At 33.8% G+C, this 15543-nt stretch overlaps 1 protein-coding gene across 4 annotated transcripts in view; it reads left to right on the plus strand.

Annotated features, from left to right (window-relative positions):
- The window catches only part of THADA (Thyroid adenoma-associated protein homolog), a 223851-nt gene that overhangs the window by 166694 nt on the left and 41614 nt on the right, over positions 1-15543 (plus strand). For 3 of the 4 annotated variants that reach the window (XM_089092152.1, XM_089092153.1, XM_089092154.1), the window contains exons 15-17: positions 838-1011; positions 4861-4997; positions 6540-6664. In XM_089092152.1, the coding sequence (XP_088948278.1) occupies positions 838-1011; positions 4861-4997; positions 6540-6664 (436 nt within the window). The remainder of the gene's footprint in view (positions 1-837; positions 1012-4860; positions 4998-6539; positions 6665-15543) is intronic. The other variant, XM_089092155.1, reaches the window with a different exon arrangement.

Genomic DNA, 15543 nt, shown 5'->3' on the forward strand with positions numbered 1-15543 from the left:
AGATTTACCACGTCCAAATATTTACTATAATGATAAATTTAAGTTAGCCGTTTGTAAAAAAGGACGAATTATTTGAAATGCTTGGAGGATTTTACAATACATATTAAAATTTTTAATTCGTTTTAAATTTTGGATTCGAATCTGTATTTTTATTTTCAATATTTTATTATTTAAGAAAAAGGAAAATTATCCTGTAGAATTTCAGCTGTTGACATGATGGGAGTACTGAATTACCTGTCTCGCTCATTTCTGTTGTCTACCAAGTATTTTTACTTGTTTACACTTTTTAACATTACTGTTAAAAAGTGTGCTTGAATTCCTTTTTGTGATAAGTTTTCACAATCTAGTCACATCATTGCTTAAGCCTATGCCAGAAAGGGAATTAAATATCCTTCTTATTTCACCCTTTTTTGTATTTACTCGTTGCCGCCATATCAATTTTTTAGTTGTCAAAAACAACGACTTGATTGTTCTTTTTGTGTGACATTTTAGGCCTGTGAGAAGAGCGATTCGTTTTTTAATCACAACACTTTTTACAAATAAATTCTCTGTTTCCCTGTAGCTGAAGTCCGTAAAAAAAAAATTAATGAAAAAATAAAAATTAAGACACATTGTTTGTTTTGACTTTAATAAATCATGTGAAATTGATATTTTGGGTTTGTTGGGTGTTTCTGCTGTATTTGTATCGGTGTCCAAAGGTTTTTTTCTATTTTTTTCTTGTTTTTGCTTCCTTTTTTGCCCATTCTTTTTATAAGATTATTTTGTAATGTCAAGCTTTGATTGATGGGATGGTTTTACAGAGGAATAAAGATTATGCATTTTTTCTTTTATTTTTAGTAGTGACGCGAAAAGGTCAGAAAGTCCAATTTACATAGTCCTCCAAAAGCTTATAAGCATGCTTGAAGACCAAGTTATCACTGGCAAGCAAAGTTTGTTGGAAGCAGCCGCAACTAAGCCCTTTTATGGAACAATATACGCCATTCGTTCGGTGCTTTTAGATCCATTGCTAAGGTAAGCATAAAAGTTTTCTTACAGAGTAGAGTTAATGTAACTTGAAGAATTATTCTTATTCCACTTTTTTCTTATAAGGCTACCGTTTAGGCTGGCCTTAATGAAATTGTTATAGCTTTGCCTCTTCAACGGTTTTCTACTCGATCTGTTGCTTTCAGTCCCGACGGTAGTTGAAAAATTCTTCTGTACATTATCGGTTTTCGTTATCTATATTATTTCAGATACTAGTTCCAGAGGAATCTACAATATTCTGGGGCTATATTTACAATTTGTTGTTGTCTCTGAAAAGAAAAATCCGAAAAACTGCAGTTATAACTTTTTCTTCCTTCGCAGTATAAGCTTGTAAAACCATGTATGCTCTTCTTAGAGTTTTCAATCTAGGATTTTAGATTCTGTGTGTTTCAAAGATATTATGCTTTGGTATTTTCCCTAACTTTTCTATTGAAATTCTTATGAAACTCTCGAAGTCCGAACAACAATTGACCACTACAAATATCGTTTCGATACAGACAAAAAAGCTTTCCACTCGACATTCAACAAGTGAGTCACCGCTAAATTTAGATTGAGCTAGATGTAAATCTTGTTTTATTTGGACTTAGCCTTCCCACGTCTCGAGGCGTATAAGGCTCCAAAAGTTGTTGTCCACGTCGATTGATCTTGGGTAAAAGCTTACTATTTACTAAGAAACGATTGCAATCTTCTGGGTCTGCTTTCAACCAAGGATAGTCCATTGCCTACTATTCTTCCAAAGCCTAGGAAAACGAAACAACATACGGAAGCCGCTCTTGTTTCATAACAGTCACTTAACCCCAATATTTCATTATGCTCCTTCAAATTTCCCCAGATATCAACACTTCTTTTGTCAGAGCCTTGACCTGGATGTTTGATCCCTATCAGCCGAGCATAATGATGCTAGTTCCTACTTCAAAAGAAAATTTGGTCATATCATGCACTTTTCTTTTGTTTTTGCGAATGATCGAGAAGTTGGGACCCAAAAATAACTGTTTGTGTTTCAAAAATTGGAGCGTTACTGAATTTTATTATTTAATAATCCTTATTAACTACCATTATGCATTTCCATTTATTTTAATTATGCATCAACTTTAGTGTTATGATTTAGTTCTGAACGAAGTCTTTTTGATACATGTTAGCTTCTCACATTTATTGTACTTGCGAATTATCCATTAGCTATGTTTCACTGTTATGAATTATCAAGAATTTCTTCCAGTATATATTACTGTGGTCATAGGATTGATGATCATCGCCTGTGATAACTGAGGTGACGTCTTCTAAATGTTGTTAGAAAAAAAAAACGTGTGCTCCATAATCGGTCCAAATAACCGCCTCTCTCCCCTCATGAACATATCCTATGCTGTACCCCCCCCCCCGTATAAATGTTGGTTGTGCACATCTTTCTTTTTTTTACTTACTTTTTTTTTTACTGCTGGCCTGTGATGGTTTTTAGACTGTCGGAAAACAATACACCCTATAGGCCGGTAAATATTGCAAAAGACAAAAAATAACTGCAAAACCAAAACTATAGTCCGGCATTACTGTTTGACATATTCTAATCTTTTTTCTTTATTTAATCATCGTAGTCAATTATCAGGATGTCCCAAAATCAGGATGATTTGGGGTAGTAAGTAGTAAGATTTCTGAATGTTTTTCGCATTGATCATCTGGAATGTTTTTCGTATTGATCATCTGGAATGTTTTATATAGACTATTTAGGTTGAAGCACTTATTTTTAGATATTATTCATTATGGTACGTGCGCCACGTGATGTGTGTATGAACAATTCATGTAATTTTCTACTTCTGTTTTTTCATGGCTATGGATTATCTTTTTATGGATATAAATAGAAAGTTTCTTGGAATATGTCTTGCGCAAAAGAAGTTATGTTGAACGGGTGTTAAACGACACGACGACCTGTATTTGTTTTAAATCTTGAGAGACCGGCTCCGGTATGTAAATAAATCGCAAATTCTGTCAATCTATGTACATGTTTTGAAAATTCTCGGACTCGGTCCACCATTGTTTCCATTCTAGGGAATCCCTCCCCCCTTAAAAGGAGATTTTTGAGGTCTCTTAGGGGCGAACTTTTCCATTTAGAGATTTGGGAATTTTTAGGATTTGGGCAAGTTTGGATTTTCTAAGGAATTTCTTGGGTTTCGGCCATTGAAAATTCTCTTCCAACCCAAAAAGGAAAAATGGGACAAATGTAGTTTTCCACCGGATTGCCCTAGAAAGCTGATAGTCTAGATGCGCTATACAGGGAGTTAAGGATCTTTTGCAGAATCGATTCTGAAGCATCTTTGTTATGTTTGAATGCTTGCCTATGCTGGATAAACCTTCTAGAAGACGTGCAGAGCTACTGCTCAATTCAAACAGGACTTCCAGTAACAAATTTGGGACATTTTGGGGACAAATTTGGGGATCATGGGACAAATGTAGTTTTCCACCGGATTGTCCTAGAAAGCTGATAGTCTAGATGCGCTATACAGGGAGTTAAGGATCTTTTGCAGAATCGATTCTGAAGCATCTTTGTTATGTTTGAATGCTTGCCTATGCTGGATAAACCTTCTAGAAGACGTGCAGAGCTACTGCTCAATTCAAACAGGACTTCCAGTAACAAATTTGTTGTTTATATCCTGCTTGTACTGGACAGCCCTCTGCACCTTTAAAGCTCAATAGACTGAATAATATATAGTAAGAAATAAGACGTTTTTTATCAGGTATTTCTTCTCCTGCTCTTTTCTACACCTTTGCCATAAACTTTGTTAGTGATTCGGATAAAATTACTTTGATATAATTTTATATAAAATTATATAAAATGCTATATAAATCGTAATTATAATAAATTATATATATAATTTTTCACCCCTTATCCCAGATCAGTCAGCTCCCAAAAAAGAACAATGCACATACAGAATGCAAGAATAAGGCCCTCAGAGTAGCGTACTTCAGGGTGGGGGGGGGGGGTTGTTGGGGGAAACCACATACTTCTAGGACCAGCTGATTTTCAACACAGATATTATCCTGATTTCAAAAAGATATGATTTATCCAAGTTCAATAATCATAGGAAACCTTAGGTAGTGAGCCCGAGATCCAGTCATATTTTATTTTTAGTGTCACATTAATTCTATAAAATAAAATCCGTAAAAAAGGTGATGCAATTCTCGGCTTTTGTGTGTAAGTCACGGGCCCTAGAGTTACATATTTTCTTTCACAGCATTATGTTGATTTTAGATAAAAATAATACATCTATGTTAAGCAACTGCGAACCGCAGTGTTTCCACTTTGTATTTTGAAATCCCGAAAAGGCTGGTGAAAAATCCATAGAAATCCCCTATTTTCAATATCGAAATCCATACAGATTTTTCCATTTTAACGAGGCTCTACTAATGATTTGGAAAGATGTCAGAAAATGGAACAATCTGTATGGATTTCGATATTGAAAATAGGGGATTTCTAGGGATTTTTCACCAGCCTTTTCGGGATTTCAAAATACAAAGTGGAAACACTGCGGTTCGCACTTGCTTAACATAGATGTATTATTTTGTCTAAAATCAAGATAATGCTGTGAAATGTATATATATATATAAATATGTATATATATATATATATAATAATGCTATATATATATATATATATATATATATATATATATATATATATATATATATATATATATATATACCCTCAAAAAGGACATTACCCTCAAAAAGAATATTAAGTATATGTATTGTTGATATTTAATATCTAGGGGTATAGTTAATTTCTCAGTGGCAACCCTGCAGCTGATGTTTTATATAGAAATACTTGTATCTATGTAATATATTTCCTAGGGACTTGAGTACATTGTCTGGTCTGAAAAGTCTGGTCATCAGTGCCTTGGAGTTATCCAAAGATGTATGCAAATTGGCTATGAAGGTAATATCTAGCTCATCGCCTGAAGGGCATCTTCCCATGGATCTTGAACAAGGTTTGACTCATTTCTTTTTTATTCTTCATATAAATCTCTTTTTCTATCATTGCAATGGCTATGCTTTATCAGAGTTCTTTAAAGAAAACTGTTGCCAAATTTGGGCGAGGGCAATAAAAGATTAAAATGCTTAGTCCTTGGTTCCTTTTTTGTAATCGTTTGGCCTAAGATATTTTGCTTGGACTAGACCTGTTCCAGCTGATAGCCTAGTGTAGCGTGTCTTTATCATGGATTTTTTCCATGTACAAATCTCGCAAGCTGTGTCTGAGGTGAATGTACCTTGCTACTTCGTCTTATTTAATTGTCATATTCTGTTTTCAATTTTAGTTCCAAACTAAGAGCTTTTATTGGCAGATCTACCTCTTCGAAATGACTATTCCAAAACGCAGAAAAGCAATCTCGACTTTGGAGCAAGTCCCTGTCTCACATCTGGTTGAAATAAGGGTGAGGGTTTGCTGGTCTATTTTCCCTAGACTGCATTTTCAAATAAAATTTTTAATTGTCTTACCTTTTCATTCGAGTTACCACAGTTATGTCACTAGAAAATATTACAAAATTCTACTTTTGCAAAACATCCAGAATGAAGCAAGTAACTTTTTAACTAGTTGTAGCCCTCCAAATGAAGAATCATTCTGAAAATGCTGATTTGAGCTCCTCTTTTGGCTGGTAGGATTAATATACATATATAGGAAAAGAAAATGTTTTGATTAAGTTCCAGGAATGACTACGGCTTTAAAACACTGTGAACTTTTCTTTACTGACCTACTATTGTAGCCACTTGTATTGATCGTTAAGCAGGAGTTTCTTTGTTTTACTCGTAAGTTGTAGTCTGGCTTTATTTGATATAATTTACTGAGCATTCAGCTGCCATAGTAACACCTCGGTAATTTTAGTGCAGGAACCATTAGTTGAATGGATGATATAAGTTTTTCTTCTTCTCATCAAACAAACCTGACATTTTTCGTCAAGCATTGATAGACTTTTAGGTTTGACTTAGATATTTATTTTGCTGATTCGTTTTTGATATGCCCGCTGTTCGAAATCCTCTGCTCTAGTCCCTTATTTCAAACGTAGATGATTTTTGACTTGACCCTCCTTATATCATCTGCTTAGTCCCTCAATTGAATTCTAGTTTTTTTTTCTTTCTAATGCATGCCCCTTGTCGATGACCCTTTATCCTTCGCTTTATCCCCATGATCGAAGTGTAGCTGACAACCATAGCTTCTTGATTGAAACACCTCATTAGTGATTTTATTCATAATTTAATTGAGGGGGGACAGAACATTCGAAACATTTAAACGGAACATGTAAATAAGTTTAGCTAGTCTTTAAAGTGAAAGCTGTCTTAAAGTGAAATTCCGCAAAATTCACGAAGCATTAAGCTTTGCAAGATGTTATCCATAATTTATTTTCCAGTACTCCATTTGTTCTGCTTTAATCCAACGCTGACAAAATGTATCCGCAGTTTCCTATATAATTGTTTTACTTTTACCTTGTAGTTTCTTCGTTGTTTTTCTTTCACTAATTTTAACCATATTTCAGTTTGTGACTCGAAAATGATTGATAACCTATCTCAAGAAGGCGTTAGCATAGAAACACATGGCCTTGAACCTTTTCCAGTTTCATCTCAGCTTCTCCTTGTCTGTTGCTGGAGATCAGTCCGAGAGGTAATCCAATAATTTTCTGAAGGGTTGTTCTAGGAGTATTCTATTTGGGTATAATTTAAACAATGTTTATCCTTCACATGTCATTGCTGACAACCTGCAATAGGTACTTGAAGAAAAGCTTTGTCAGATACTGCATTTCCACATGGGATAGTCTCCTAAGGGAATCGTTGAATTCTTTAAAAAAAAACGTAAAGATCTAGAAAATAATCACCACTTGAAAAAAAAAAATACTAGTGGCTATAGGTGGAATTTCTTTCAGGCTATAAGTTTTTGGGTGATTGGTGCCATGAAGGATGTCATTATAAATCTGGAATGTGGTAAATGTGTGAAATGTAGAAATTAATGGAAGAATATTTTGGAATTTTTTTATGGTAGCACCAATGTGGTGCAATAACAGCACCAAAAAATAAGGAATAATATGAATGGAAGAATATTTTGAAATTTTATTTTTTATAATAGCACCAATGTGATGCCATAACAGCACCAAAAAATGTGGAATAAAATGAATGGAGGGATTTCTCTTGATTTTCTTTTTTTTTTGTAACGGTACTAATATGGTGCTACGCCAAAAAATGTGGAATAAAATGAATGGAGGGATTTTTTTTGTAACGGTACATGTGGTGCTACGCGAAAAAATGTGGAACAAAATAAATGGAGAAATTTTTCTGATTTTTTTTTACAACAGCACCAATGTGGTGCTATAGCAGCACCAAAACCTTTTTAATAAATTGAATAGAGGCATATTTTTGATATTTTTTATAACAGTACCAAAAAATGTGGAATAAAATTAATGGGAGAATATCTTGATTTTTGTAACAGCATCCAATTCTGTTTAATCTCCTATTTTCTTTCGTTTGTTAATATTTTCAGAACTTAAACCTCTTCGATGTTTCATAGCACAGTTAAAAACTATTGAAACAGTGAAGTCTTTATGTTCGAGGAGTAGGATCTTAAAAAGTCGCTGAAGAAAGAAAGCTGTTATAAAACCGTTGGTAAATATTAAGTCGCAATTTATTCATGTCTTGCCAGTGTTGCAGCTTACGCTAGAAAAGATTAGAATAGAGTTTGATTTCCTGTATCAGGGTCAACGGCCTATACGATTGATATAATTTCTTGGAATTGCTATTTATATCTTTCATAAAATTAACCAGCTATCTCTGAACAAGGCATTGAATACAATTGACTTGCAATTGGTAGGCAGTGACATTGCACCATGATTTACGCGCTGGTGGACACCTCGTAAATACTGACCCACGTTCTATGGCAAGGAAATTCAGAAAATTGATAGCTTCGTATTTTTCATGCTATGTGATTACTCTAGCTTGTTTTTATCCCCTTTTACTCCTGGGGTGACGGTTTCTAAATTATGATTTTAGAAAGCCGAGGATGAGAACATTCAAACGTACGTTTTTAATTTAGCTCCGTTTCTGAGCAAAAAAAGCTCATGCAACGGGGGTGTGCCATTTCTTCGTTTTTTGCGCTGCTAAACGACAATATGGAGTCTAAAAGAGCCGAGGTGACAAAAAAAAGAACAAATTCTATAGAAAAAAGACTAAAAGCGAAAGAAAATCACATCTGGTAATCTATAGTTGTTACTTTTAAACATGTCGGGTACAATAATTTATATTTGGTCATTTCATGCTAGATACAATAGGTATCTCTCCTCGGAGGAATACCTATTTTATTTTTTCTGGCTTGTGCAAGCCAACCCTTTCGGATTACAGGTTATAACTACAGGCTGTTTCCGAATGGGTCGGCTTGCCCAAGAATATACGGTTTACCAGAAGTACACAAAGTAAGTCTTCCTAATTTAGAAGGACTTCCGTAGGACCTTTGAGACCTATTACATTTCAGCTAAATCATCATATGAAAGATTGGAAAGGGTTTGGCAAGGTCCCTTTATACACTACCACTTTTACAAAAATTTAAATTTAAAATTCTGAATCTTTGAAGTGTCAGTTGAAATTTTAGAAATATCCAGAGAATCAAGGTTATTCGGTTTTGATATACAGTCCATGCCCACAAATGTTTCATTTAACATATTTTTAGATTTTAGCTTAAAACTTGAGATATCAAAAGTATAATAGAAAAATAGGTTGCAGGAATAGATATAGAAACCGAATGGAATTTATTTAAAATGGCCAATAACTACACTAAGAAAAATTCCAGTTTCGAAATAGCTTTTCATCAATTCAGAAATTTGCCAATTAGGGGAGCTTTTACAAAACTTTTGAAATAGAAAAGGAAATGGAAGAGAAAAATGGGAAAAAGAAAAACAGAAAAGGGAAAATGGTAGAGTATGTGAAATGATGATTTCCCAAGCTTTAGAAGAAAGCCCAGAATTATAGAGGAAGACGAAACAGACCCTAAACCCGATTATACATCTTTATCATTTGGTCCTTGTCTCTAGGCTGTATCCAAGGAAGGGGGAGGGGTATTTGACCCCTCCCCCCGGAATGTTTGTCCGACTTGCAAAAACGTAACAAAAATAAATATGACCAAATTTTGCTGCGTTTTTTAAAGTTTTTTTGTAGCCCCCCCCCCCCCTGGAAGAGATCCTAGATACGTTCTTCCCTTGTCTATTGAAAAAATTAAAGAAACAATTTCAAAATAAAACTACTTTTAAATTCCGACTAACCATGTGATCTGTACTAAATGCTGGAAAGGATGTAATATCAAAAACATACAAAGTGGTTGGATAAAATACCTAGTTCTTTTGGAAAATTTTATGTTTCCAAAGCCCAACAAAATTTAGAAAATAAATTCTAACAGCACAAAACAGCTATGGATTCCTTTCTAAAGTTTCATAAAATACCAGAAGCTTTCAAATCAGCAGTTTTGGGATGTTTATTTGATCATTTATGCTAAATATAATTTTTTTGTCATTTCAAAGTAATTAATAATTGCAGTGGACGGTTGCAAAGTTTTAGAGACCATAGAAAAGAAAAGAATATCTCTAAGGGGATTGATGTAAATAGAGATGAGGAGGAATACGGATTAAATCTAATTCATAATAGTTTAATTCGCAAACAGACTAGAACCCTGTATGCTTTTAAAAATAAAGAAGATAAGGAAATTTCGGACGCTTAACCCCAAACAAACTTGAAGTTGATAAATAAATGTCAAAATGAAACAAACTTTCGAACAAATAAACTCACTTCGGCTAGATCAGCAAAATGAAAAAATCCATTCGATTTCTCAAACACAAGGGTACTAAATAACTTTTGAGAATATTCAATTAACTCGACTTCGGTATTGCTCAAGATTTTTGCATAGGAAGATCGTTTTGTTTTGTTATTAATTAAAAAACACTTTCCGAAAAATAAGTTTTTCAAAGAAAAGTAAAGGCCATTTTAAACTTAAGCTCAGCAGATACAAATACCTTTTAAAATTCAAAATCAAAACGACCAGAAATTACTATTAAAGAATAAATGAAACCGAAAACGAACAGAAATTAAATATACAATCATAGAAAAAAAAACATGCAACAAGTAATAATATAAATGAATAACTAGATCTTAAAGCGAGTAATGCTTAGATTGAATATGAAAATCAAGCTTAAAACGAAAAAAAAAATTTTGCTTTTGAAGTATAAATGAAACTTAAAATGAAAAGAAATTAAATAAACAATCAATGCAAACAAACATACAGTAAATATTAATGTAAATGAATAAACAAATCTTAAAACGAGTGAAACTTCAACTGAATATGCAAATCAAGCTTGAAATGAACAAAATCACTACAAACAAGAGTGTGGGTATTGCCTCCTTCTCTCACTGTAAAAGTCTAAAACCTACTCTGGTACCTCTGGAAAATAAATAATAATAAATAAATAATAAAACATTGGAGCCGTATGACCTTTACTATAGGCAACGCTATAGCCTTGCCTCTGATAATCTCGTATCAGAAGAAAATTTACACATACTGAATGGTCTGTGGCAGTCACCGTGCCTTGCGTTTATTAAGGTGCCGATGGAGGAAAGAGGAGGGTGAGGCCCCCAATAGGTCTTGAAAATTTAACTTTTTTGTATTTTCAATGAAGAAAATTCAAAAAACAACGAAACTAAAAATGGAAATAATCCCTACATAGCTCCCTGCACCCTACATTTTATGAATTGACGCCTTTGGTTTATCAGTTTCGTTTCTTTCACTTTCATTCTTTGGTTTAGCCTTTTGTTTCTTTCTCATCCTTTTATGGATGTAATCCTGATTAAGCTACTTATTTTTTTCTCATATTGGTCCCCCCCCCTCCCTCGTCAGAAAAGGCTTTCAGGCGTGAAGTCTAAATATTTGGGTTTCTATTACTACTTGTATAAAGACATGTGTATTATTATTTCTTTTAACATTTACGACATTATCGTAAGGGAAGTTTTACCCATTTCTAATGTTTCATTCCATTTAGTGATTGAGTCTTCCGGGGGGAAATAACTTAAGTCTTATTAGCTCCCTGCCGTAAATACACTCCCCAAATATTTTTCTAAAGTGAAATTTGCCTTTAAATGTGTGATCTTTTTCTGAAAGTCTCTTAACCAATTTTTTTAATATGTGACTTAAGTTTCTTTTCTTTTGCGCATAATTTAAAAGACTGGTTTGTTTGTCGACAGACATGGTGTATGGACAGCATATATCTACTTCCGTAAAATAACAGATATGAACCCGAAGTGAGTGCGACTGTTTTTTAATCTGTCGCGCTTTTTTAATGGTTAGTGTTCTAAATTTAACCTTCTTATCGCCTAGAAAGAATTTTGTTTCCTGTTGCTAAACTTAGTCTAATAATGACCCTTGAGGTGACTTAAAGGAGAGTAAAATGGTATAAAAATAACTACCAATCAACGTTTGAGGTAGGTGGAGACTTGGGTGCTTACCTCTCGAACGCCAAGTAGAATATTTGTCCCTTTTGATAGTTGGAAACTTCAGTTTTCAGTTGAAATTACTACTTAGAGCCAGTGGCGTCAATTCACGGAAATACAAGGGGCGGGCAAAAATTTATTTTAAAAATTTAGAAAGTGGATAATTTTGTAGTTTTTTAAATTCTTCTTGAAAATCCAAAAAAAATGTCGTTTTTAAAAATAGCAAAAGTAATGTATTTTTCAAAATCCAGGGAAGGGAGGATGGCAGAAGAATCTCGAGGAAAAAAAACCCAACTAAGGCCACTGTTTAGAGCATGGTAATGAAACTAGCACAATTCTTGCACATCAAAGCACATATTTTATTTTAAGGCATTTTCGTAGTTCTAGAATGTTGATAGGTGTTTATCCTGACTTTCCTTGGTCATTCACGGCAAAAAACATCAAAGGATGTACGAACTGGGACATAAAGTAACGGCAGTTGTGGCCTCTCTTGTGCCTGGGGCAAAATATTGATTAGCGCCCCCCCCCCCTGTCTCACACAAAATTTTCAGGCCGAATTCTAACAAAATTTCCATTTGTTAGCAAAAATCATTTCAATTTATTAATTAATTAATAATTTATTTTTAATTATTGTTTAATTTAGTTGTTGTTTATTTTTAGTTGTTTGGATTTAAGTGTTTTATTTATTACTATTTAACTATTTTTATTTAATTTTTATTTTATCAATTAATTAATGATATAACAACTATTTTTAATTATTAACGCCGCCCAATGCTGTATTTTAATAAAAATTAGAATAAAAAAATTAAAAAATGATTATAACCGTTAGATTAGTGATTTGAAATTTTGCGCCCCTAAAATTTCTGCGCGCAGGGCAAGTGCCCCCTCTGTCCCTGCTCTAAAACTGCCTGTGAAATAAAGTTAAAATATTTTTGTACTTGTCATTGCAAATGGAGAGCACTGAAAAGAATTACTAAGCTAAAAAAAACTTGTTGATAGAGTAAAGCTTTGCTGACCGAAAAAACGAGAAGAAAAGTCTGAGGTTCCAAGTGTACTCCAAAACCCGGGAAGCAGGCACGTACGCAGGAATTTGTTTCGGGGGGGCCAATTTGTTTCGGGGGGGGGGGTCAAATCCTTCAAACCCATTATTCTGTGAGAAAAATCAGAAAATTATGGGAAAATGAAAAAAATCGGGAGATTTCGGGGGGGGGGGCGGAACCGGAGGCCCCCCCGGCGTACGTCCCTGCCGGGAAGCTATTTAAAATATGCACATTTTGAGCAGAAGATGGCTATTTAAAGATTTTTTCCACAGTCGCCCCCGTAGAAACCTTCCAAAATGAGCAGGGTTGTCATTTTAGAAAGGGTAACAAGATTATTGCTAAGGTCCAACATTCATAAAACATGCGCATAAAGAGAAAATTCTAGTGAAAAGGGGTGCTGGTCAAACAACTTTTTTCCGGGGCTTATGTCTTGTCCCCTCCCCCCATCACCATCCAAAAGAAAATTTTAATGAAGTTCTTATAAATCGAGATAAATCACTCAGTTGTAATATTGTGGAAAGAAAATAATTTGTATAGAATTAATACTTTAAAATAGATGAACTTTTAGAGGAGGTAATACGTATTTTCTTTTTTTGCGAACGTTGCTAATGAGATTAGACAGTGATTAAAAGACGTCAATTAAGATTTTATGTGACGTTAATCGTTAATAAAGATTAAACGTTAAGATGCAGTCGCGGTTCTAGGCTTCAGTAGGGGGGGGGGCAGCTGTCCTCCAGTTTTTTTTTTACATCTGATATTAAATTCTACTTATTTTATGTTTTTACGCCCCTGTTGTATACCTTACCCCCCCCCCCCAGATTATGAGGTATAAAACTGCTACTGTCAAGATACGTGTATGTGTTTTTTTTTTACATGAGATCCTGAAACCCTGTTGTGTATACAAGTTCTCACGCACGTTTCGGAAATATTTTTACTTGTCTAAGAATTGAGTATCTGTCCTTTATTGAATAAACTTTTTCGTAACAATATGGTGCTCAGTCAAACAAGTGGCTTGGGTACGCCGGGCGAATATTATAAGTCAAAGAAGTTAAAGATACGGTTCGTAGACCGCAAACGGATCAAGAACATTCAGAGGTGGTCTGTGGCCTGGGTTTATTTTTCTGGAATTACAGTTTTCACGCAAAAAATGTTAAGGTTCAAAGCAACAAGCAATAAAAAAGAAAACTTCTAATTTTCTTCAATTTTGGATCTCATTTTAACGTTAGTACACGTATTTGTATCTGAAATTTTTGTTTTGTATTTTTGTATTCTTATTTTTTAAAATGTTTTATTTTCAAAATAAAATTAATCCTTCAACACTGGCTTTATTCTAAATTGCTAAGTTGGCAACTTGTAAAAATTTTAGCTTGTTGGCTCTGGCATCGAATATGCAGACTAGCTGAAGAAAATTCACAGGTGTTCTAAACTTAAAGTTGCTTGGTATAGCTTCTACTTTTATCAAGGTTACCTGAATTTACACGAGCGGGGGGGGGGGAGGGACCTTGATGGAAAGGGTTTGGTAGAAAAAAATGTTATATATATTTTTTTAATATCGCGAAATAGTACAGTTTCTTTTACATTTTATTTTTCCAAGGAAAAGAGGGGGGGGCAAACTTTTGGTCTATCCCTCATCATGTTAGGTGCTACCATGTTTCATAAAATAACTGGAAAATATAATTTCCCTTCTAAACATGCAAGCTTTATTTTTTTTTCTTACATAGGTTATATTGCGGAACAAGTCGAACTTAGGTCCAAATTAGAAAAGCAAAATATCACTTAAGATCAAGAATTGCTAACAAAAAAACGCCTTTGAAAATATATGAACCCAAAACGTACCAGTCATGCCTCGGGCGAGAGTGCTTCCTTTAACATTATATTATCGAACCTTATTTGAGCTGGAACGATTTAGCCCATTGATTTGTAAGCATTATTATTCGAGGGCTTCTGGCCTTTTTTTTTTTTTTTTTTTTTTTTTGGGTGTAATTATAAACTAAAATTGTATTATCAACCCCAAAATATGTATTTAATCACGGTCATAAGTCGTTATTTGCGGTAATAGGTATATTATTTCTATCTCGTATTGTTCATTTTAATGCGTTTTATTGTTAGCCATACAATTTAAATTAGAAAAAAGCTGACACAAAGAAAATATTTGAGGATACATTCTTGATCTTTGCTTTGAGTAAAATGCTCATTGCCAAAAATTAGTTTTACGGTGTGTCTTTAGTGCGGTGACTAGTGCATCTTTGAATAGTGCGGTGGTATACAATTAACGTCGATTAACATTTTAATGGTATACGATTGTAATGTTGTAATGAAAACGTTGAAACGTTGTTAATGTTGTAATGAAAATACGATTAATGGTATACAATTATTTTATCAGGGTTTTTTTGAAGGGTGTATAGCCTAAAAAAGTTTGCTTCTGGCAGTTGATGTATTCATTTGTTTAATGTAAATAAAACCCCCTTATTATTATAAAAAAAAAAAACGCGGTATGTGTTTTATGATTAGTGCGGTAGTATATCAGAGAAAGCAGATCCGAGCGCTTTCTTTGCTTACTTATTTACCTAAAATATAAAGTGTTCACTTTTTATTTTTGCTTAGGATTTTGTATCAAAAAGCTTGATTGACTTTTTCACGGTTGCTGAATGTTTTTAATGAGTCTTTTAGAAACAGAAAAAAAGGCGAGCCAACTTGCAGTTGTCAAGGTCAATCACATTGTTTTTAGGGAGCCATACTGATTGAGAGACTATGGATAAATTAACATATAATTTAATCGTAAACTTTTCATTCGGCTGATATGGTTTGGATATTTATCTTTCTGTAATGAAGATCCCTTAGCTTTGTCATTTTTGCATAGCCGTTTTATGAAGTGCGCATCCAAAGACAAAGGAACACAATAACTGAATTTCAGAAAAGGAAATACAATATCAACTTGAGCACCACAGTATATAAGTAATAAGCAGAATCAATACGTACTGTTATATTA

This window comes from Artemia sp. Qi Xiang Cuo, chromosome 7, assembly GCF_049724085.1.
Source record: "Artemia sp. Qi Xiang Cuo chromosome 7, ASM4972408v1, whole genome shotgun sequence".
Lineage (NCBI taxonomy): Eukaryota > Metazoa > Arthropoda > Branchiopoda > Anostraca > Artemiidae > Artemia > Artemia sp. Qi Xiang Cuo.